At 35.6% G+C, this 19,252-nt stretch overlaps 1 protein-coding gene across 1 annotated transcript in view; it reads right to left on the bottom strand.

The window, feature by feature from the left end:
- Window positions 1-19,252, bottom strand: part of CEP162 (centrosomal protein 162) — a 111,365-nt gene that overhangs the window by 30,200 nt on the left and 61,913 nt on the right. The window contains exons 17-19 of the mRNA XM_027854209.1: window positions 18,054-18,166; window positions 15,400-15,505; window positions 8,123-8,249 (exon numbers count right to left, since the gene is read on the bottom strand). Coding sequence (XP_027710010.1) covers window positions 8,123-8,249; window positions 15,400-15,505; window positions 18,054-18,166 — 346 coding nt within the window. The remainder of the gene's footprint in view (window positions 1-8,122; window positions 8,250-15,399; window positions 15,506-18,053; window positions 18,167-19,252) is intronic.

Genomic DNA, 19,252 nt, shown 5'->3' on the forward strand with positions numbered 1-19,252 from the left:
ATCCAAGGGTACCTACTGATTAACCAGGGGTAGTAATGAGAACTTATAATACTGGGGTATGCAGAGTCCAAGGACAGCCTCTCACAGGACCACTACTGAACCCACATCCTCCTTTTTGTGTGACCTGAAGATCACTGCACCGGAAGCCCAACAACTGAGACATGGTGCCCTTTTCTTTGGCCGTGCCCTTTTTGTATGTAAGTAAAGCTTCATGCTTGCCCTTCTAGGAGCTAAATGTGACCTTAATAAAAGAAAGACTGATTTACTGATTTCTATGTTACTGGTCTGTCTGATTATTCCTGGTCACCTTCAGTCCCAATGCTGCTGGATGGGAATGAGGAAAGACACACCCACTTTTTGGCTGTTATGTCACACTGTTGACTGCTGAGCTTGTGGTTTGCTTAAACTCTCAAAACTTTAGACAAAAACAGTCTAATCATGCCTTCTCCATCCTGGATTTCAGTAGTTATTATTTTGAAGTCCTGATCTGAGCTTTAAGGTCATCTCTACCAATAGGTCCTACTCAGTTCACAAAAGGTGATTTTTGTTCTTGTTGTCTCCTTGTGACAGGGTCAACAAGTTTTAATTCCTACAATGCTTTCCATAATGGTTGGATTCTGTAGTTCCGTACCCTTTTTTATTATGCATATATGATTTTGCTACTTAGAATTTGTAACTGCAACTGTTAACTTTCGTCAGTTTGGAGAATGTAAATGAATCAGTATGGCTTGCTACAGAATATACACGTGCACATATATATTTATACACAGCTATAGTATATTCATACAAAGCAACCTAAAAGTCTTAGTGCAGTTTTAGCTTTAATAAGCTTAGGCCTTGTTAGCATTTATTTCCCTTTCATATGAAATCTGTTAGGGCTGCATATGTAGAATCCTATAGGAGAAAAATGAGCATCTCCATAAGGCCTTTGATTCATTTCTTGACAGAACAACACAAAGCCATTCTGTTCTATGGTTTATGAATTCTGCTCTATCAAGTGACGTGTATTAAATATTTCTCATTTTTGCTTTCACCCCTAGAAATCAGCTGAGGTATCTGCCTCTTTTCCCAAGAATAATTTCACAGACAAAGTGCTCATCTAGGACTATATAACCACATAGCATCTGGCATCATAGCTAGGCCTCCTCCTTGTTAGCTAACTTGGACAAAGGAGGAAGCATTCTAGATCTACACTCTCATCCTCCTTAACCAATGCTCCAAGACCCCAAGACACAGATCTGGAAGTGGTGGTAGAAGATAACTTTGTTCCCCATGAATCACCATCCTGAAACTCCCTTGAAAGGAAGCAACATCTCTAACATACATTAGAGATGAGATTTTTCCTACATAAAAAGAGGAAGCGGGTAACCATCTTTGGAGTCACCACATAATATGGGCAAAGGTCGCGCCACAGCCCCCAGTCTGGTAGCAGAATGTAAGGCCCATAAGCATCCCATTCCTATTTCTAGCCTGCTGTAAAGACTATAACTGAGTAAATCTTTTTTGAACACTTAGTTTTTGTGCATGAGTTTTCTTTTCCTCTGTCTTGTGTAAATACATAGGTTGCCATATAATCACTTGGTTGGGGAAGCATTTACAGCCAAACAAAGGAACTGAAATGGGGAGAAAAAAATGACCAAGTTTCCTAATTTTTTTTTCAAGTTTCCTAATTTTTAAATTCACAAAACCAGGGAGTTCTCAGTCAAAATGCTGTACCAAGTGGCACCAATTTATACCATAATGATATAAATAATTACTCGAAAGTAATCAGCCTGATGATCCACACAGGTGATTAGGAGAATGTTGGTACCCTTGACAGAAATAGGGAAATTAGGAAGACAGGAGAATTTTGGGGAAGAGATAATGAACTCATATTTGGACATGAGGAGTTACAATGTATCTAAAAGACACAGTCTGAGACTTCTAATAGGCAGTTGGAGACGTGAAAATATAGGTCAGGAGAGAGGGTAGGGCTAGACAAATAGATCTGAGAGTCATCTATGTAGAGATGATAACTGAAGCCATGGGAGCTGATAACATCATTAAGTAAAATAGTATTGTGGCAGCTAGGTGGCTAAGTGGCTAGAGCACTGGCCCTGGAGTCAGGAAGACCTGTGTTCAAATTCAGCCTCAGACTTAGCTATGTGACCCTGGGCAAATCAGTTAGCCCTAACTGCCTCCTCCCAAAAAACAAACAAACAAACAAAAAAGAAATAGCATTAAGAGAGAAAGAAGAGGGCCCATGCAAAGATTGTGGGAACCCCTAGGGTTAGCAGGCATAGTCTTTCCTGGATGAAAATCCAGTAAAAATCCAGGAAACTGAGGAGTAGTCAGACAGGTAGAAAGTGAACCACATTCTACACAAAAATGTAGAGAAAGAATCAAAGGAAAAAAAGGGTGGCTGACAGTGTCAAAGGCTGTAGAGGTGTCAAGAAGAATGAAGATTGAGAAAAGACAATTTAATTTGGCAATTAAAAGGTCCATGATAACTCTAGAGGGAGTAGTTTTAGTTGAAGATAAGGTCAGAAAACAAGATGTTAGAGTTAAGAGAGTTAGAGAAAAGGAAGTGGAGGTACTAGTTGTAGACAGCTATCTCAAGAAGCTTAGCCACAAAAAGGAGGAAAAATATGGAACAACAGCTAATGGGGATGAATGGAAGATTTTTTTGAGGAAGGGGGAGATGTGTGTGTTTGTAGGTAGTAGCAAAGCAGCAAAATAGAGAGATTGATGATTAGTGGGAAAATAGGGATGATAGAGGAGGCAATCTGCTGGAATGATAGAAGAGATAAATCACTTGTGCATATATAAGGATTAGCTTTGGCAAGGAGAAGGGACACCTCTTCATGTAAGACAAGAGTGAAAGAGGAGATAGTGGTGGAAGGCATCTGAGATTGAGTTCTTGACAAATGGCCTTTTTTCAGTGAAATATTAGGTAAGGTTTTCAGTTGTGAGGGTGTGTGTGTGTGTGTGTGTGTGTGTGTGTGTGTGTGTGTGTGCCTAGAGACCTACGGCCAGTTTGAGAGGGATGAAAAGGATTATAAAAGCCATTGCAGTACAGGGAGAGTGAGGGTCCAGCTGAAATCACGTACGGTAAATTTGCAGTAGACTAAGTTAACACAGTTTTGTGATTTTCTTCAGCTTTGCTTATGAATAGGAGAAAAAGCAACAGATGGTGGGAATGATCCAAGGCTGAAGTTTGGCAGGGCAAGACTGGTGATAGGAAAAGTGGGCAAGAGAGTCAAGAGAATACAGCAGTGTAGAGCTGAACCAGTTCTCCAAAGGGTGAAGATGGAGAAGGAAGTAGAGTGTAGACTGGTGGCTTGGGAAAGAATTTAAGGGTGGAGGGACTGGAGGTTGCAATGAAGATAAAGAATAGGGTTTGGAATTGGAAGGCAGAGGGAGATTACAATAGATTTTTATCAGCAGAGTTCATGAACATGGAAATGAAACACTTGTGGATAATAGAAAGATCAAGGGTAGACCATCTCTATATCTAATTGTGGTGGTATAGAGGACATGTCATGAAAAAGGAATAAGCTGAGGAAATGGGAGGTAAGGATATTTGAGGGAGTCTGATATGATCACTAACTTGAGTAGATGTGATGATGATAATGAATAATAGTGAAAAGGTTGAACAATAATTCATCTATTGTTTTTCTGATTAGAATGACCTGAAGACTGGGAAGGATAGAACAAAAATTGTGAATTGAAATCCTTGCTAAGTACAGAGAAGTTCATTGCAAGTAGACTAGCGATTTAGGAATGAATTCTTTAGCCATGGTAACCCATGAAATAAGGAAAAATACAAGATGGCCTTCAGTCCTATGTGACTATCCCCTGTTTATGTGATATAGGTAGAATGGTGGATAGGGTGGGGGGGGCAAAGGGTACTTATACAATCTTAAAGCAGGTTTGTGAAATTCTTGTCTAAGTTGATGATCTCTATTCTTGTGATAAATAAAACCAAAAGAGAAAAGGAAGGGGTAGTTAAAACAAATGATTGCTCATAGGTTCTTCTTGGAAAGGCAAATAAAGGATATGAAAGGATTTATTTTATCCTGGGTCCCAATGGCAACAAGACACATTATTTTATGGAATTATTAGTCATCTGGTATTGCAGTACTCATGAAAAGCATTTTCAAAAAGACTCCCACGAGGGTAATTGCAGCTTACGCACTAACATCTCTTATAGAAGATGAAGAGATGGAGAAATTCTGAAAGGAATTTAAAAGATCCTTCAACCAATCAACATTATACTTCAATACTAAGCTATTTCAAAAGAAAGAAAGGAATGGGTGAGAAAGCAAAAAATATGCTGGGAAACCTATTTTGGAAATAAGATATGAGTGAAGCCAAAGCATACATAACTTTTTTTTCCAGAAGAAAATAGGGAAGTACTGGTCTTGGGGAGCAACAGACTAGACTTAAAAAAATCAAATCGATTACATTCTAACAGATAGGCAACAACTGATTAGCTGCAAGAGAGTCATTCATGAATCAGCTCTCTGTACAACCAAGAGCAACAGTGGTTTAGAATAAAAACTCATTTGGGAACTTTTATGGAGACGGATGGTAGAAGATGATGAGCACTGCGACCTCATTAAGAAAGGCTGAGAAGCAGTAGAAGGAAAAATAAGCTTGGTGAGAGATCCAATTATGCCAGATCGCTTAGGTGTATTTAACAATGAAACTAGAGATAGGAAAATGAACAGATGAAAAAGGGAAAGGTTTTGTCAAGATTTCTATAACTAGCTCTTTTCTCACATCAATGACTTCAGAAGAGTTACCACTTTTGGGCTGAAACACCACGGTCACCTCCATGCTTCCTAAGGAGGTAGGAAAATCACCAGAGCTAAGAAAGATGGGAAGAACTGGAGGGCTAAACCAAGTCTCCACCACATAGGAAGCCTGTACTAGAAGTGACATGATTTTGTGCAGACTGAGGGTTCCACTGCCATAGTATCTGAAAGAGAACAGATTCCAAGTGTTTGGGTAAAAAAATTCACAGGCTTTATTATTACTTAAAAAAAAAAAAGTCAGCTGACAAAATATCAATATATACTGGCCTAAATGATTCTTTCTTTTTTAACTTTACAAAATCTTCAAGAGAATAATTTGCAGACATATTGAAGATATGCTCTATATAACTATATTGTTCAAACTATGAGAAAGACTTTTACAAACAATACTCTATAACAGACCACATAGTCATATAAATGACTGAAAGGCATAGAAAACATAAGATTGTACTGTGATTATAGCTTTTTGACTATTAAAAAAAACCCATTTGAATCAATAGAGAAAAACGCCACCTTAATGGCTCCCTTTAACAAAGTATATCTCCTGTATATGCCAATCATTCAACAAATATTAGTTACGATCCCACTGTGTGCCAGGCCCTGATCTAATGCAGGATGGATATCCAGGAGGGAAGTGATGATTTTGCTGTAAACTTAGTACTGGTCACATCACAAACCGGAACATTTGGTTGAAGAACATTGACAAACTAGATTACATTCAAGTGATGGCAACAATGATGATTAGTGGACTGAAGGCCATATCATGACAGAGCTGACAGGAGGACCTGGGGTTGTTGGGCGTGAAATAAAGGCTTAGGGAATTATAATAACAGTTAAAAAAAATATCTGAAGGACTATACTATAAAAGAATTGAAATTATGCTGCTTGCTGCCAGGGGGAAGAACTGAAAACAATGGGTGGGAGTTGCAGAAATGCAGATGTAGGCTTGATGTAAAGAAAATTTCCTGAGCATTACAGCTATTTCAAAGTTGGCTGAGCTACTTCAGGCAGTAATGAGAGTAATGGACCTCAATGGAGGTCTCTAAGCAGAGATCAACAGTGATGGACAGGCCATTTTAATCAGGTATGTATTAGGCTATATGGCCTCTAAGGTCCCTTCTAATGATTAGATTTTGTAACCCTTTGAGGTAAGTAGTACAAGTATTTCTTTTTTTTAATCTTTTACTTTTGAGCCTCTGTTCCTTCATGTGTAAGATGTGTGTTAATGACTTGCTCCTGGTTACATGGCAAAAACCAGAAGCATCTGGACATAACTACAGAGTCCAGTGCTCTTTCACCAAACCACACCATGTGGCCTCACAAAAATATGGAGCATATAAGTATGACAACTCACAAACCACTTTGCAAGCTTAAGAGTTGTCCAAATATCTTAAACTATGGTTACAAATGGCTCTTTAATGCATATTATAGGCTCACCTAGGGACTGTCAAACCAACAAAATAGTTATTATTCAGATTCCAATGATTTGGAATAACAGAGGTGCTGAGATGCCTGTGAGAGCAAAGAGCAGATACCAAACAAGGGTTTCACTGTTAAAGTATTTGTTATATTAGGGATTTGATGATTTGGGCATCAACATAATAGGTTCACTTCCTAGACTCATTTGAATGGGGAAAAGGTATATTCTTATAATAATTGACTAGACTACAAGCCATCTGGAAATAGCAGCATCAAGCTCTTAATGACATTCACAAAATAGACAAATCCTCATTGTGTATTTTTGAGATAAAGATTTCTTTCTGAGAATCTGACAAAAAAAGGGCTCAATTTCCTTACAGAAGTTTTGAAAAACTTAAGAATGACATATGAGTCAATCACATAAAAGATAATTGTAAATCATCTCCATAGCAAAGAGCTTGATAGAAGGGCTTAATGAAACTCTGAAAGGAATGATAAAGACTTAGGGGATAATTATTCTAATGACTGGGATAACAAACTATTAATCAATTACCTCATTTACTATTGATAAAGGTTGAATTCATTTTCCATGAATTCAATATTTATTAAATACCTATTATTTTGCAAAGTCTTAGGAATGCAAAATGAAAAACATTCTAGTCTTTTCCCCCAAGGAGCTATTAGAAAAGGATTAAGAAATATACAAATAAGTATGATACAAGGAAGAGGAAACAATGCTCCGCGGGAATCAGGGAAATCTTCATAAGCAATGTGGCACCTGAATCAAGGCTTGAAAGGAAAGGAAGATTTCCAAAATCTTAAGGTTCATAAATTCAAATTTACTTATAAGAAGTTCCAGGAAGGGAAACCCACAGAGAGCACACAACCTTAGAATTAGACTAAGTATTAAGTGTCAGGGTAAAACTGAATAAAATTAATATTGTGGAGAAGGAAAATATAAGAAAAACAAGAAACTCAGGTATGATAAAATGCATTTTTTAAAAGAAGGAAGCAATAAATAAGGTGATAACCTTCCTGTCCTTATGCAAGAATAAGTTGAAAATTGAACTCTGCTACTTAGAAATAAGTTATATGAAGTCTTCCAGAAAATTGTCTCTGAGATGTCTTTAACATTTAAACAACGTGAAGAACCATGTTATAATTTAAGGTATATGACCGTAAGAGGTCAAATAAACATGCTAACCCTTCTTGGCTGATAGGAGGCTGCTAGGTGGCGCAGTGGATAGAGCACTGGCCCTAGAGTCAGGAGGACCTGAGTTCAAATCTGGCCTCAGACATGTAACATTTACTAGCTGTCTGACCCTGGGCAAGTCACTTCACCCCATTGCCCAGCCAAAAAATAAAAAAAAAAATCATTAAAAAAAAAAGTTAGTTATGGATGTCATTATAGGATTTTTCTAGTAGAGGAAAGCAGAAACTTAAAGAGCAGGGTAATGACTCCATTAATGAACATGCTTACTCAATGTCAAAAACATTTATATCAGGGAAATGGTGTTGAAGGAGTAAACTGTTGTTGTAAACATTTGGAACATTTCAGCATGTGTTAATATATATAAAACTAGTCTTACTGTGAAATTTGGTAAATGACATTTTGGATAGAAGTCCATCATTTGGCACAAAAGGTGGCATTCTATATGATAAAACAGAAGCCAATAAAAAGCAAGTTGAAAATACTTGTCAATAGTATTCCATTCTGTGATTATGCCAGACTCAAAACACTGACATAGCTCCATATGCTTGAAAAAGAAGGTACTTTTATGTTCCATCCAATTTCAAAAGTTTTATCATAAAAGCAATATTGACCTACATGAAATAGTAGAAAGGATTTTATTTCCACACGAAAATTGTTGTAAATGAACAAATGGCAAAATTTAAGGTTTTACCTGAAGTATAAATAATCTGATCCTTAGCAAGGTCTCTCTCTTTCTTCATCTTTTCCAAGTCCACTTCAAGAGCTTGTTTGTCTTGCTTCAGTATTTTAATCTCTTCTAATAATCTGTTTTTTTCTTTCTTGATATTCAAAGAAAAAAATTAAGTCCAAGTCATTTCTTTTTTTATGTCATATTTTCCCCCAATTAGATGTAAAAACAATTTTTAACATTTAATTTAAAAAATTTTGAGTTCCAAATTCTCTCTTCCTCACTTTCCAACCCCCCCCATTGAGAAGGCACTTTGATGTTATACATGTGCAGTTATGCAAAACATATTTCCATGTTAGTTATGTTGTGAAAGAAAACAGAACCCCCTCCTCCCCAAAAAGAAAATAAAGAAAAAGTATGCTTTGATCTGCATTTAGACTCCCTCAGTTCTTTCTCTGGAGATGATTAGCATTTTTCATCAAAAGTCCTTTGGAGTTGTTTTGGATCATTGTACTGCTAAGTCATTCACAGGTGATCACCGTACAATATTGCTGTTACCACATACGATGTTCTTCTGGTTCTGCTCATTTCACTTTGCATCAGTTCATGTACATCTTTCCAGGTTTTTCTGGAAGCATCCTACTAATCATTTCTTATAGCAAAATAGTATTCCATCACAATATACAACTACTTGTTCAGCCATTCTCCAATTGATGGAAAGCCCCTCAATTTTCAATTCTTTGCCACCACTGCCATAAATATTTTTGCTCATATAGATCCTTTTCCTCTTTGTTTTTTATCTCTTTGGGATAGAGACCTAGTAGTGGTATTGCTTGGTCAAAGAATATGCATGGTTTTATAGCTCTTTGGGCATAGTTCCAAATTGCTCTACTACAGAATGGTTGAATCAGTATACAACTTCACCAAAAGGGCATTTAGTGCCTCAGTTTTCCCATGTCTCCTCCAACATATATTATTTTTCTTTTCTGCCATATTAGCTAGTTTGATAGGTGTGGGGTAGTAGCTCAGAGTTGTTTTAATTTGAATTTCTTTAATTAATAGATTTAGAGCATTTTATCATATGGCTATAGATAACTTTGATTACTTTGTCTGAAAACTGCCTGGTCATATCCTTTGACCATGTATCAATTGAGGAATGGCTCATTTAAAAAAAATAAATCTGACTCAGTTCTCTATATATTTGAGAAACGAAGTCTTTATCAGAGAAACTTGTTAACATTTTTTTCAGACATGATTACTGTATATTTCCCTCTATCCTATTTCTGTTTATCCTACTTTCTCTCTTTTCACTCTATCCATCCTCAAAAATGCTTTGCTTCTGTATTTTACTTATCCCAATCCACCCTCTTTTCTATTCCACCCCCCAATCCCCTTCTCTTATCCCTTTTTCCCCTCCTACTTTCCTGCATGGTAAGATAGATTTTTGCACTTAACTGAGTATACATGTTATTCCCCATTTGAGCCAATTCTGATGAGAGTAAGGTTCATTTGCTGCCCCCCACCTCTTCCTATCCTTCCCTCTGTGAAAGCTCTTTCTCCCCTCTTTCAAGTGAGATAATATACTCTATCCTTTCTTTCCCCTTCTTCCAAGGCATTCCTTTTTCTCACCTCTCAATTTTATTTTTTTTAGGATAATCATCCTATCATATTCAACTTATGCCTGTGCACTCTGTCTATATATATGGCTTCTAACTGCCGTAATAATAAGAAAGTTTTAGGATTACAAGTATTATTTTCCCATATAGGAATGTAAACAGTTTAACCTTATTGAAATCCTTATAATTTTTCTTTCCTGTTTACCTTTTTATGCTTCTCTTGAATTTTGCATTTGAAAGTCAAAACTTCTATTCAGCTGTGGTCTTTTCAACAGGAATGTTTGAAAGTCCTCTATTTCACAGAATGTCCATTTTCTCCCCCCCCCCCAAAGGATTATACTCAGTTTTGCTAGGTAGATGATTCTTGGCTGTAGTCCTAGCTCCTTTGCCTTCTGGAATATCATATTTCAATCCCTTTACTCCTTTAATGTAGAAATCGCAAAATATTACATTATTCTGATTGTGGTTCCACGATATTTGATGGTTGCTTGCAATATTATTTTCTCCTTGATCTGGGAGCTCTGCAATTTGGCTACGATATTCCTAGGAATTCTCATTTTGGGATCTCTTTTAGGAGGTGATCAGTGGATTTTTTCAATTTCTAATTTACCCTTTGGTTCTACAATATGAGAGTGGTTTTCCTTGATAATTTCTTGAAAGATGATGTCTAGGCTCTTTTTTAATCATAGCTTTCAGGTAGTCCAATAATTTTTAAATTATCTCTCCTGGATCTATTTTCCAGGTCAGTTGTTTTTCCAATGAGATATTTTACATTTTCTTCTATTTTTTCACTCTTTTGATTTGATTTTATTGTTTCTTGTTATCTCATAAAATCATTAGTTTCCACTCACCCAATTCTAATATTTACAGAATTATTTTAGTGAATTTTTGTGCCTCCTTTTCCATTTGGCCAGTTTTACTTTTTGAGGTCTTCTTTACTTCAAGTACATTTTTTGGGGGGGGTTAGGCAATGGGGTTAAGTGACTTCCCCAGGGTCACACAGCTAGTAAATGTCAAGTGTCTGAGCCTGGATTTGAACTCAGGTCCTCCTGATTCCAGGGCAGGTGCTCTATCCACTGTGCCACCTACCTGCCCCCCCTCTTCAATCTTTTTCCATTTGGCCAATTCTGCTTTGCAAAGCAGTCATCTCATTAGATTTTGGTACTTCTGTCACTATTTGGCCTATTTTACTTTTTAAGGTACTATTTTCTTCAGTATTTTTTTTATGCTTCCTTTACCAAGCTGTTGACTTTTTTTTTCATGATCATCTTTCTTTTTCTCAGTCTCATTTCTCTTCTCAATTTTTCTTCTACCTCTCTTAATTGATTCTTAAAATCCTTTCTGAGCTCTTCCATGGCCTGAGACCAATTCATATTTTTCTTCAAAGCTTTGGATGTGGTAGTTTTGACTTTGTTGTCTTCTTCTGAGTGTGTTTTGATCTTCCTTGTCACCATAGTATTTCTTCTATAGGCAGAAATTTTTTCTGTTGTTTGCTTATTTTTCCAGCCTATTTCTTGACTTTTAACCATAAGCTAAAATGGGGCTATGCTTCTAAGGTGGAGAAAGCACTGTTCCAAGTTTCAGGGTTTTTGTGCAGCTGTTTTCAGGATAATTCTAGGGACCCATAAGTTTTCATTTTTTCCAAGACGGTTTGATCTAAGGTGAAGTATGTTTACTACTCTCCTGGCTTGTGGTCTGGTCTCTGATTGATCATAAACACTCTTTTCTGCTCTGGAACTGTGACCAGGGTCTCTGCTCTCCTGTGACCACAAACTCTGATGTGCTAGTGCTCCTTTTCGCTCTGAGACTGCCAACTAGGACTGCAACCCAGATCTGGGTATGGGCAATGTAACAGAGTGCTGCCCCCAGTGCCAACACTCCTATAATCATCTCCTTCTGACCAGTTGTCTGATCCACTTACTATCTGTGGGCTGGGAGTTCTGGAAGGAGCCACTGCTCCTGCTGCTGATTCAGTCTCTCCTAAGACCTGCTCCTGGTTTGGTGGGCCTGGTCTGCGCTGGGGTGGCCTGCACTGAGTTACACTCCACTCTTACCTCTGTGCAACAGATCTTTCCTGCTGACCTTGTAAGGTGTCTTATGTTGGAAAATTGTTTCCATCCTTTTGTGGGTTCTGTTGCCCCAGAATTTGTTTTGAGGCATTATTTAAAGGTATTTGGGCTTTTCCCTGCCATCTTGGCTCTACCCCCAGTCCAAGTTATTTCAAAGCAGAGAATCTTCAGAATAATTCTTACATTGCCAATGTAATTTCCTTGGCTGATGGTGGTATTATGATATAGATAACTTGAAGTATAGTTTTAAAAGAGAATACATTGTTAAAAATTTTGTTTGAATTATCTAGAATAATTCAATAGGTTATTTTTTCAGTTTTAAAACCCCATAGGTCCATTGATATACCACAATGTAGCCTTGTTTAGTGGGCCTTATGTGGGCCAAGCCCCAAGCTAGAGAGGGAAGAGTACTGGATTTAGAATTAGATGGCCTGAGTTTGAATTCTTATTCTACTATTTATTGACTCTATGATACTGGGAAAATCATTATAACCTCTCTTAACCTCATTTCCCTTATCTCTAAGATGAGGTGATTGGACTAGGGTTCTTTCTTCTAGCTCTAAATCCAATAATCTCCTGATCTTTGTTTTAACTGGACCATCTGTATTACACAGACTTCTGAGTGCAGGCCCCTCTAGGAGAGTATTGTGTATAAAAGGAGAGTAAGAAACTTACATTTCTTACATACCTTTCTTCAGTAATATATAGTTTTTTAAAGTACAGAAACAATGATATCACTCGGTAATGGTGACCATGAATCTCTAATCAGTTTCTTAGAAAAAAGGCCTAAGTCAGGTGGCGGTAATGAATGGCAGGACAGTTGACCTGCTGCTGTCATGCCACTCTTCACTGTCTATGAAGTAGGGAAGAAACATGAACACACCATAAAAAATGGGGGTAGGCAAGGACCTTCCTTGCTCTATTTCTGAGTTGGTGGTTGGAGTACTATCTCAGCACCATCTCTTTCCCATAGTGACACATAAAAAACCAGAACTGGAGTTTATACTTTAAAAAGCTTGCTGAACCTCTGCTGTAGGTGTTATACTGTACTTGGAGATAACAGCCATTTTTGCTAAATTCCCCTTTAACTGTTAGGACTTATTTGTGAGAAAGACAGCAACACAATCTCTATATAAATAGGGTTTTCTTATATTTGGTTTTTCTAGACCTGATTTATCCATATATGAAATGATATATCTCTATCTTCTTACATAGGAATTCTATAAGTTCATTAGCGTGGCTTAGAACTGCCATCAAAATCAGAAAGATCTCGGTTCAAGTCTTGCCTCTGATACAAACTGGCTGCCTGATGAAACAATTCACTTATACTCCACCTGCAGCCCCCACTTAACTCTATGTAAAACTAAAAGTGCAGTATAATGACTGAGTTGCATTGGGAGAAGATGTTTGCTTTGCTGCTCCTTCTATCAATGAAATCACAGATCTGGACATTAAAAAAAAAAAAACAAGCATAGCATTCACATGTAAGCACTCATACATAAAACAAGATACAATAGTGCCATGCTATATGTAACAATAATAATAGCTAACATTTATAGAGGCTTTGAGGATTTAAAACACTTTATTGATAATATACATATTACTAAAAAGTTGCATATAAATCCACATTTTTCTAAGTTTTATTTAACTTACAACCATAAAAACACGCTAGGTAAGACTGTTTTAATGAACTTCATGGTGCCTTGAATGCACTTTTGCAAAGCAGGATCACTGTGTCAGTTCCTTTTTTGTGTGTGGTAAAATCTCAATTGCCAGAGATTAGATTTCCTTGAGATAAACATGCACTGTAAGCCTTGTCTACCAAAATATAACTTCTATATATAGAAAAAAATCTGATATAACTATATAACGTGATATAAAGTATTATCCTATTGCTTCAAACTAGCATAAAAAATTTTCTAAGTCCTTGATTTTTCACATTCCATGAATTCAAAATGGTAACACTACATTTCATGACTATGAACTACTTTTGTATACAGTGTAAATGTTTTATTTCAACAAATTTTGTTGACGGATTTGTTTTTTACACCATTGTCATTTCTCAATGCATTCTTACTTGTCCCCCTGCCCCTGCCAATAACCTAAAGCAAACACCTAAGCAAAACCCACCCAACAATGCAATATTAACTGATAATGTTTGCAGCATTCCACACTCACTGTCTCCCAATTCTCTATTGAGAGGCTGAAAGCGTGTTTTGTTATGTTTTCTGAGATGAAGAATGGTCATTGCAATTAATCTGAATTTTGCTGCTTGTTGTTTTCATTTACATTCATGTAATCATTATGCATATTATATTCCCAGTGATACTTTCTTTGCTCGGCATCAGTTCATTAGTCTTTCTATATTTCTATTGATTCCTTCACATTCATTATTACTTGCCATATAATAATATTCCATAATAACATCTAAGAGTCACAATTTGTTGAGTCATTCCCCAATTGATGGAAACCTATTTTTTTCACTACCAGAATACACAGAAGTTCTCCTACGAACATCTTCATATACATGAGGTTATATGCCCAATAATGAGATCACTGGATCAAATGTCTAACAGATAAGTGACTTTTCTTACAGAATTCCAAAATATTTCCTAGAAGAGTTGAACCAGTTCACATATCTACTGACAGTGGATTTAATGTGCTTATCTTCACAAAGTCACTCTGATATTGACTATTTCTGTGTTGTATATCATCCTTGCCAAATTGAGGAGTATGAAGTAAAAACCTCAGAATTGTTTCTATCTTAATTTTATTATTAGTAATATGAAGAATTTTTCATATGGTTGCTGATCATTTACATTTATCATTTTAAAAACTGTTCATGTGTTTTGATCGCTTACAGCTCTTGGTCTTAAAATTTTGAGTTAATTTCTAACTATAGATACCAGTCATTTATCTGATATAGACAGATTTTTTTCTTTAATTAGTAGTTTTTCCTGCTATTCTAGGGTTGCATTGTGATCTAGTAAAAGTCTTTTAATTTTATATAACTTAATTGTTCTCTTTTGTTTTATAGAAAACAGAGAGACTATAGAGTCTCATTTCTCTCCAATTTTTTTTTTTGAATCCTCCCCCTAACCACAGAGCTGAAAAGTCCCTTCTTCCATTCTCTTTAATTTTTTTTAAAATGATGTTTTTAATGATGACAGTTTTTGTTTAGGCCACTTATCCATCTGAAATTAGTTGTGACATACCGTGTAAGATGCTAAATGAAATGCATTTTTAGCCAAACTCCTCTCCAGTTTTCCCAGTAGTTCTTGTGAAATGGGATGTCCTTCCCTCAGTAATTCATGTTCTTCAGTTTACTGAACATTGGGCTATTGTGTTTGCTTCTGGGTCTTGCTAATCTGGATTATTCTATTGATTTACTTTTCTAGTTTTTTTTACACAGTATCAAATAATTTTTATCTTTATAACAGAGGATGAAATCTTGTAATGCTAGGCCCCCTTCATTTTTCAATATTTTTTTTTATATCCTGTTGAGGATATAAAACTCAAAGGTTTTGCACCTTTAGTTTCAACTATAGCAGATCTAGTGTGAATTTTTAATGCAGTCTTGACTATTTGTAATTGGAATAATTCTCAGGCTACTTACCAGTGTTGTTCGAAGTTCTGCCAGCAATTCTGTAAAACTTTGGTTTTTGTTTGGCTCTGAATCTTGAACTACTTGAGATGGGAAACTACTTTTATTCAGCTGTTCTCTAATTTAATTTGAAAATACATAATTTTAATATTTTTTTAAAAACCACTATTGTTTCATTCTTAGACAAAGTTTTTTATTTAGCAAGAAAATTATGAATAGTGAAAAACTCAAAAAAAGAATCTCAGTTCAGAACTAATAAGACATAAACTAATGTTAAGATATTAAAGCAATTTCACCTTTTAAGGGGAATGTCTTGACTTTTATGTTTTCAAAATTACTAGAAAGCTTTTTATATACTTTTGTAAATATTATCTGTGTAGCCAGAATTTATTTTAATAAGATCTCCATTATTAACTAGCCCTTTGTCTCAGTTACACTGTGAGCATATATTGGTACTAATCTAGACATACATATTTATGGAATGAAAGAAAAAGAGATTACCCTGGATTCCAAAAAAACCAGAAAGGATTAAAAATAATATATTCTGCATTTCATTTTTATAAGATACATATAATAAATAACCTGCTAACAAGGCTTTGTTTTTAAAAAGAAACACCCAAGTGACATCCTGGGATTATTAAAGATTCAGTTCTATGTAGCGTACTGTTTATATTTATATTACGGTAGAATGACTAATATTCATGAGATGAATACATCAACAAATTATATGAATTGTAATATATTAAAGTACTTCATGAAACATAAGATTAAATTAAGTAAATTTAAATATTAAGCTTCTTATTGTATTTTGATTATTTTAAAACTGATAATCCATGTATTTTATAATGGTTTATATGGTTTATAATGGCAAATCTCAGATAATTAGAATACCCAATTTATCAGAATGCTTTATTCCTCTAGTTTCCTTGTTTTTAAATTTAGAATTTTAGCCAGCTTATTTCCAAAAGAATGAGATGGTTAACATTAAAAAATTATAAGACAGGACACAAAGATAAAATGAAATAGTATCCATCTAAAAGAATAGAAAGAATAGCTATTCTCCAGCATTAGAATTAAGCAGATCCTAACACTATGACAATAAATATAGCTCTCATTCTGGGGCAGTTTAGGATAATTGATAAAGAGATTGAGCTAAAGGGCTATATCATATTTACTCAAATGTTTCCACTATGACATGTCTTCTTTTTTTCTTTCCCTATTTTGAAAAGTAAACGTGACTAAAAATTCTGCCGTCTCCCATCAGCTCACGAAGGGCTGATGTGGACTAGTAAGAATAGTTGAAGAGGTGAATGACTGCTGAATGAATAAAGAAAAGTACTTTAATATTGATCTTACCAGGCCTCTAGAGAATTCATAACCTTCTAGGCTTCCAGAAACACTGGTCCCAGGGGCTTCTAGAGTTTCTTTGTCAAAAGAGGGAAGCCTTTACCCTAAAAATTCCTCTAACTGCCCTTCCAAATATTAATTGACATAGGTTGGGAAACTTATGTGAATATTAGATAACTAATGTATTTATTGGTCATAGATACTGATGTTGAGAGGCAGCGTGGTTATACAGGTGGACATATAATTACAAATAACAATTTCTGATGAGCACTCACGTCTAGAAGAAAGATGGTGCTTTGGATGCTAATATACAGAGAGACTGCTTCTTTGCCTTTGCTCAAAAGGTTAAAGTTGAGATAAACTGATAATCTCAAAGAAATTACAACCCAAAATATTAATTCAAAATATGAGAAGCAGATTATATATGGAAGGGCAAGGCTGGATTGAGTAAATAATTAAAACTCTTCATCCTACTTAAAGTTAAGTGTTAAGAGGTCAAGCTTGATGAGAACATGTTTCTATCCATCTATCCAAGACTTTAGACTAAGTGTGAAAAATCTCTGATCATTTTAAAATGTCTCTGAAAGCCACTGCAGGAAGTGAAATGATACCAGACAGAAGTCTGTTTTGATTGGCTGAGGAAACTTAGTAATACCTTTGGAACTTATAAAAAATGAGGGATTCAGAACTGGAGAATTTCCAGAAAGTAGATATAGAAGAGAGTATTCCAGCTAAACACATGAGAAGGCACAGCTCTTGGCAATGTCTGAGCTGGGATCTAAGGACAAGTGAGATGGCTGATTCATGTTCTCTACAAAAAGGTCCTAAGAAAACTGTAATTATACTATACTTAAGAGGAACATCCTGAAGATTCTAGCAAAAGGCCTTTTAGAAGCCAAGTTACCCCTCTTTGCTACATGTGTTCTCTAAGCTTGGGACCACTTTCTCCCCCGCCTCTATATATACTTGTGGGAGAACATGTCACAGAGAAGGAGACATTTTGTACCAAGTGCATCCACTATATCAACTATACTAACATAGATATTATCCCTTTCAAAAAGCTAATTAAGTCTGAATAAACTGATAATTAATGGTTTTTAGAAATTAATCAAGAAATCATTTCAGGATTAATAACATTGCTTCTCAGGAATAAGTACAAACTCAAATATTAATATGCTATAGTAAAACAATAGAGTTCTAAACTTTAAAATACTACAGGCAAAATGAATTAAGTATTAATATTTAGAAAACAGTTTCATTTAGCATTAAACGGATTAGTAAAATTCTAATAGGAGTCTAAGAATTTATGAAATACTTACTTTAAGGAAGCCAATTCAGTCAATAAGCACTGATTTTCTTTAAATAGTCTTTCTTCATTTTTCTTATTTTGTACTTGAAGCTCTTTTACTTGTTTATATAATCTTTCATTTTCCTTTTTAAAAAGATAAAAAAAAAATTATATGTTGCTTAAAATCCAACTGCAATGACAGAGGCTATATACCACAACGTATTTCTTTAAACTTAAAGGTTTTTTCTATTTTATTAATAGTGATTGTGCCATTCTTTGAATAAACATAAACATATATTTTAAAATCTCAGAACCACACGTTAAAATTTTGGAACCTGGAGTTTTGCTTTTTAATTGGACCTGTGATTTCACTGATACAGCAGAACACTCTAGAGAAGAATGCCCATCAGCATCTGCTCTGCAATGTATAGTCTTATAGAGTAAGCTGGGGCACTAAGAAGTTAAACGACTTGCCCAGTATCACAAGCTAGTTTGTGTCAAATTGAACTTAAGTCCTGCTGACTGAGGCTGGCTCTCTATCCCCTATGTCATACTGCCTAAATAATGGAGATTCACTTCTCTCAAACCAAGAAAAAGTAAAGCTAAGTCTGAAGAGAAGTTCTACAACTGTCTAAAGGGTGTCTAGGGAGATAATCCATTTACCACTATTCAGTTTTCCCATTTTATTATTTGAAAAATGTTTGAATATGCCATTTATGAGATTTTGTGTGTAAGTGTAGATAGGAGAGAAAATGAAACAAAGTGGTTAATGATAAAGGATAGAGCTTCTCAATGTTGCTCTGTGTTTATAGGTCATTACGAGTGAAGATTTGTGTATCTGGTTCAAAAGATGATGATGGTGATTCACATTTATATATCTCTGAATTTGACAAAGCAATATCTACACACCAGCCCTTAGAGGTAATCTGAGAATTATCTCCACTTCACAGATAAGATGACTGAAAACTTCACAGGGGAGGCTCAGAGGGTTTAAGTTGGTTACAAAGGCATCTGAAGTGGGATTCAAATTCAAGGTTCGTGACTTCAAGTCATTCTTTCTATTAATCCATGCTGCCTCTGTCATCACGGAATGTCACAGAATAGTCATCTAGGACAATCCTCCTTCATTTTGTGGATGAGGAAACTGACGCCCAATGAGCTTATGTGACTTGAACGATCCCTCAGAATTAATGGGACAGCTAGAACTTGAATCCCAGTCTTCAGATTCGA

The sequence above is a fragment of the Vombatus ursinus genome, unplaced genomic scaffold, assembly GCF_900497805.2.
Source record: "Vombatus ursinus unplaced genomic scaffold, bare-nosed wombat genome assembly UNPS02000582.1, whole genome shotgun sequence".
NCBI classification, from domain to species: Eukaryota; Metazoa; Chordata; class Mammalia; order Diprotodontia; family Vombatidae; genus Vombatus; species Vombatus ursinus.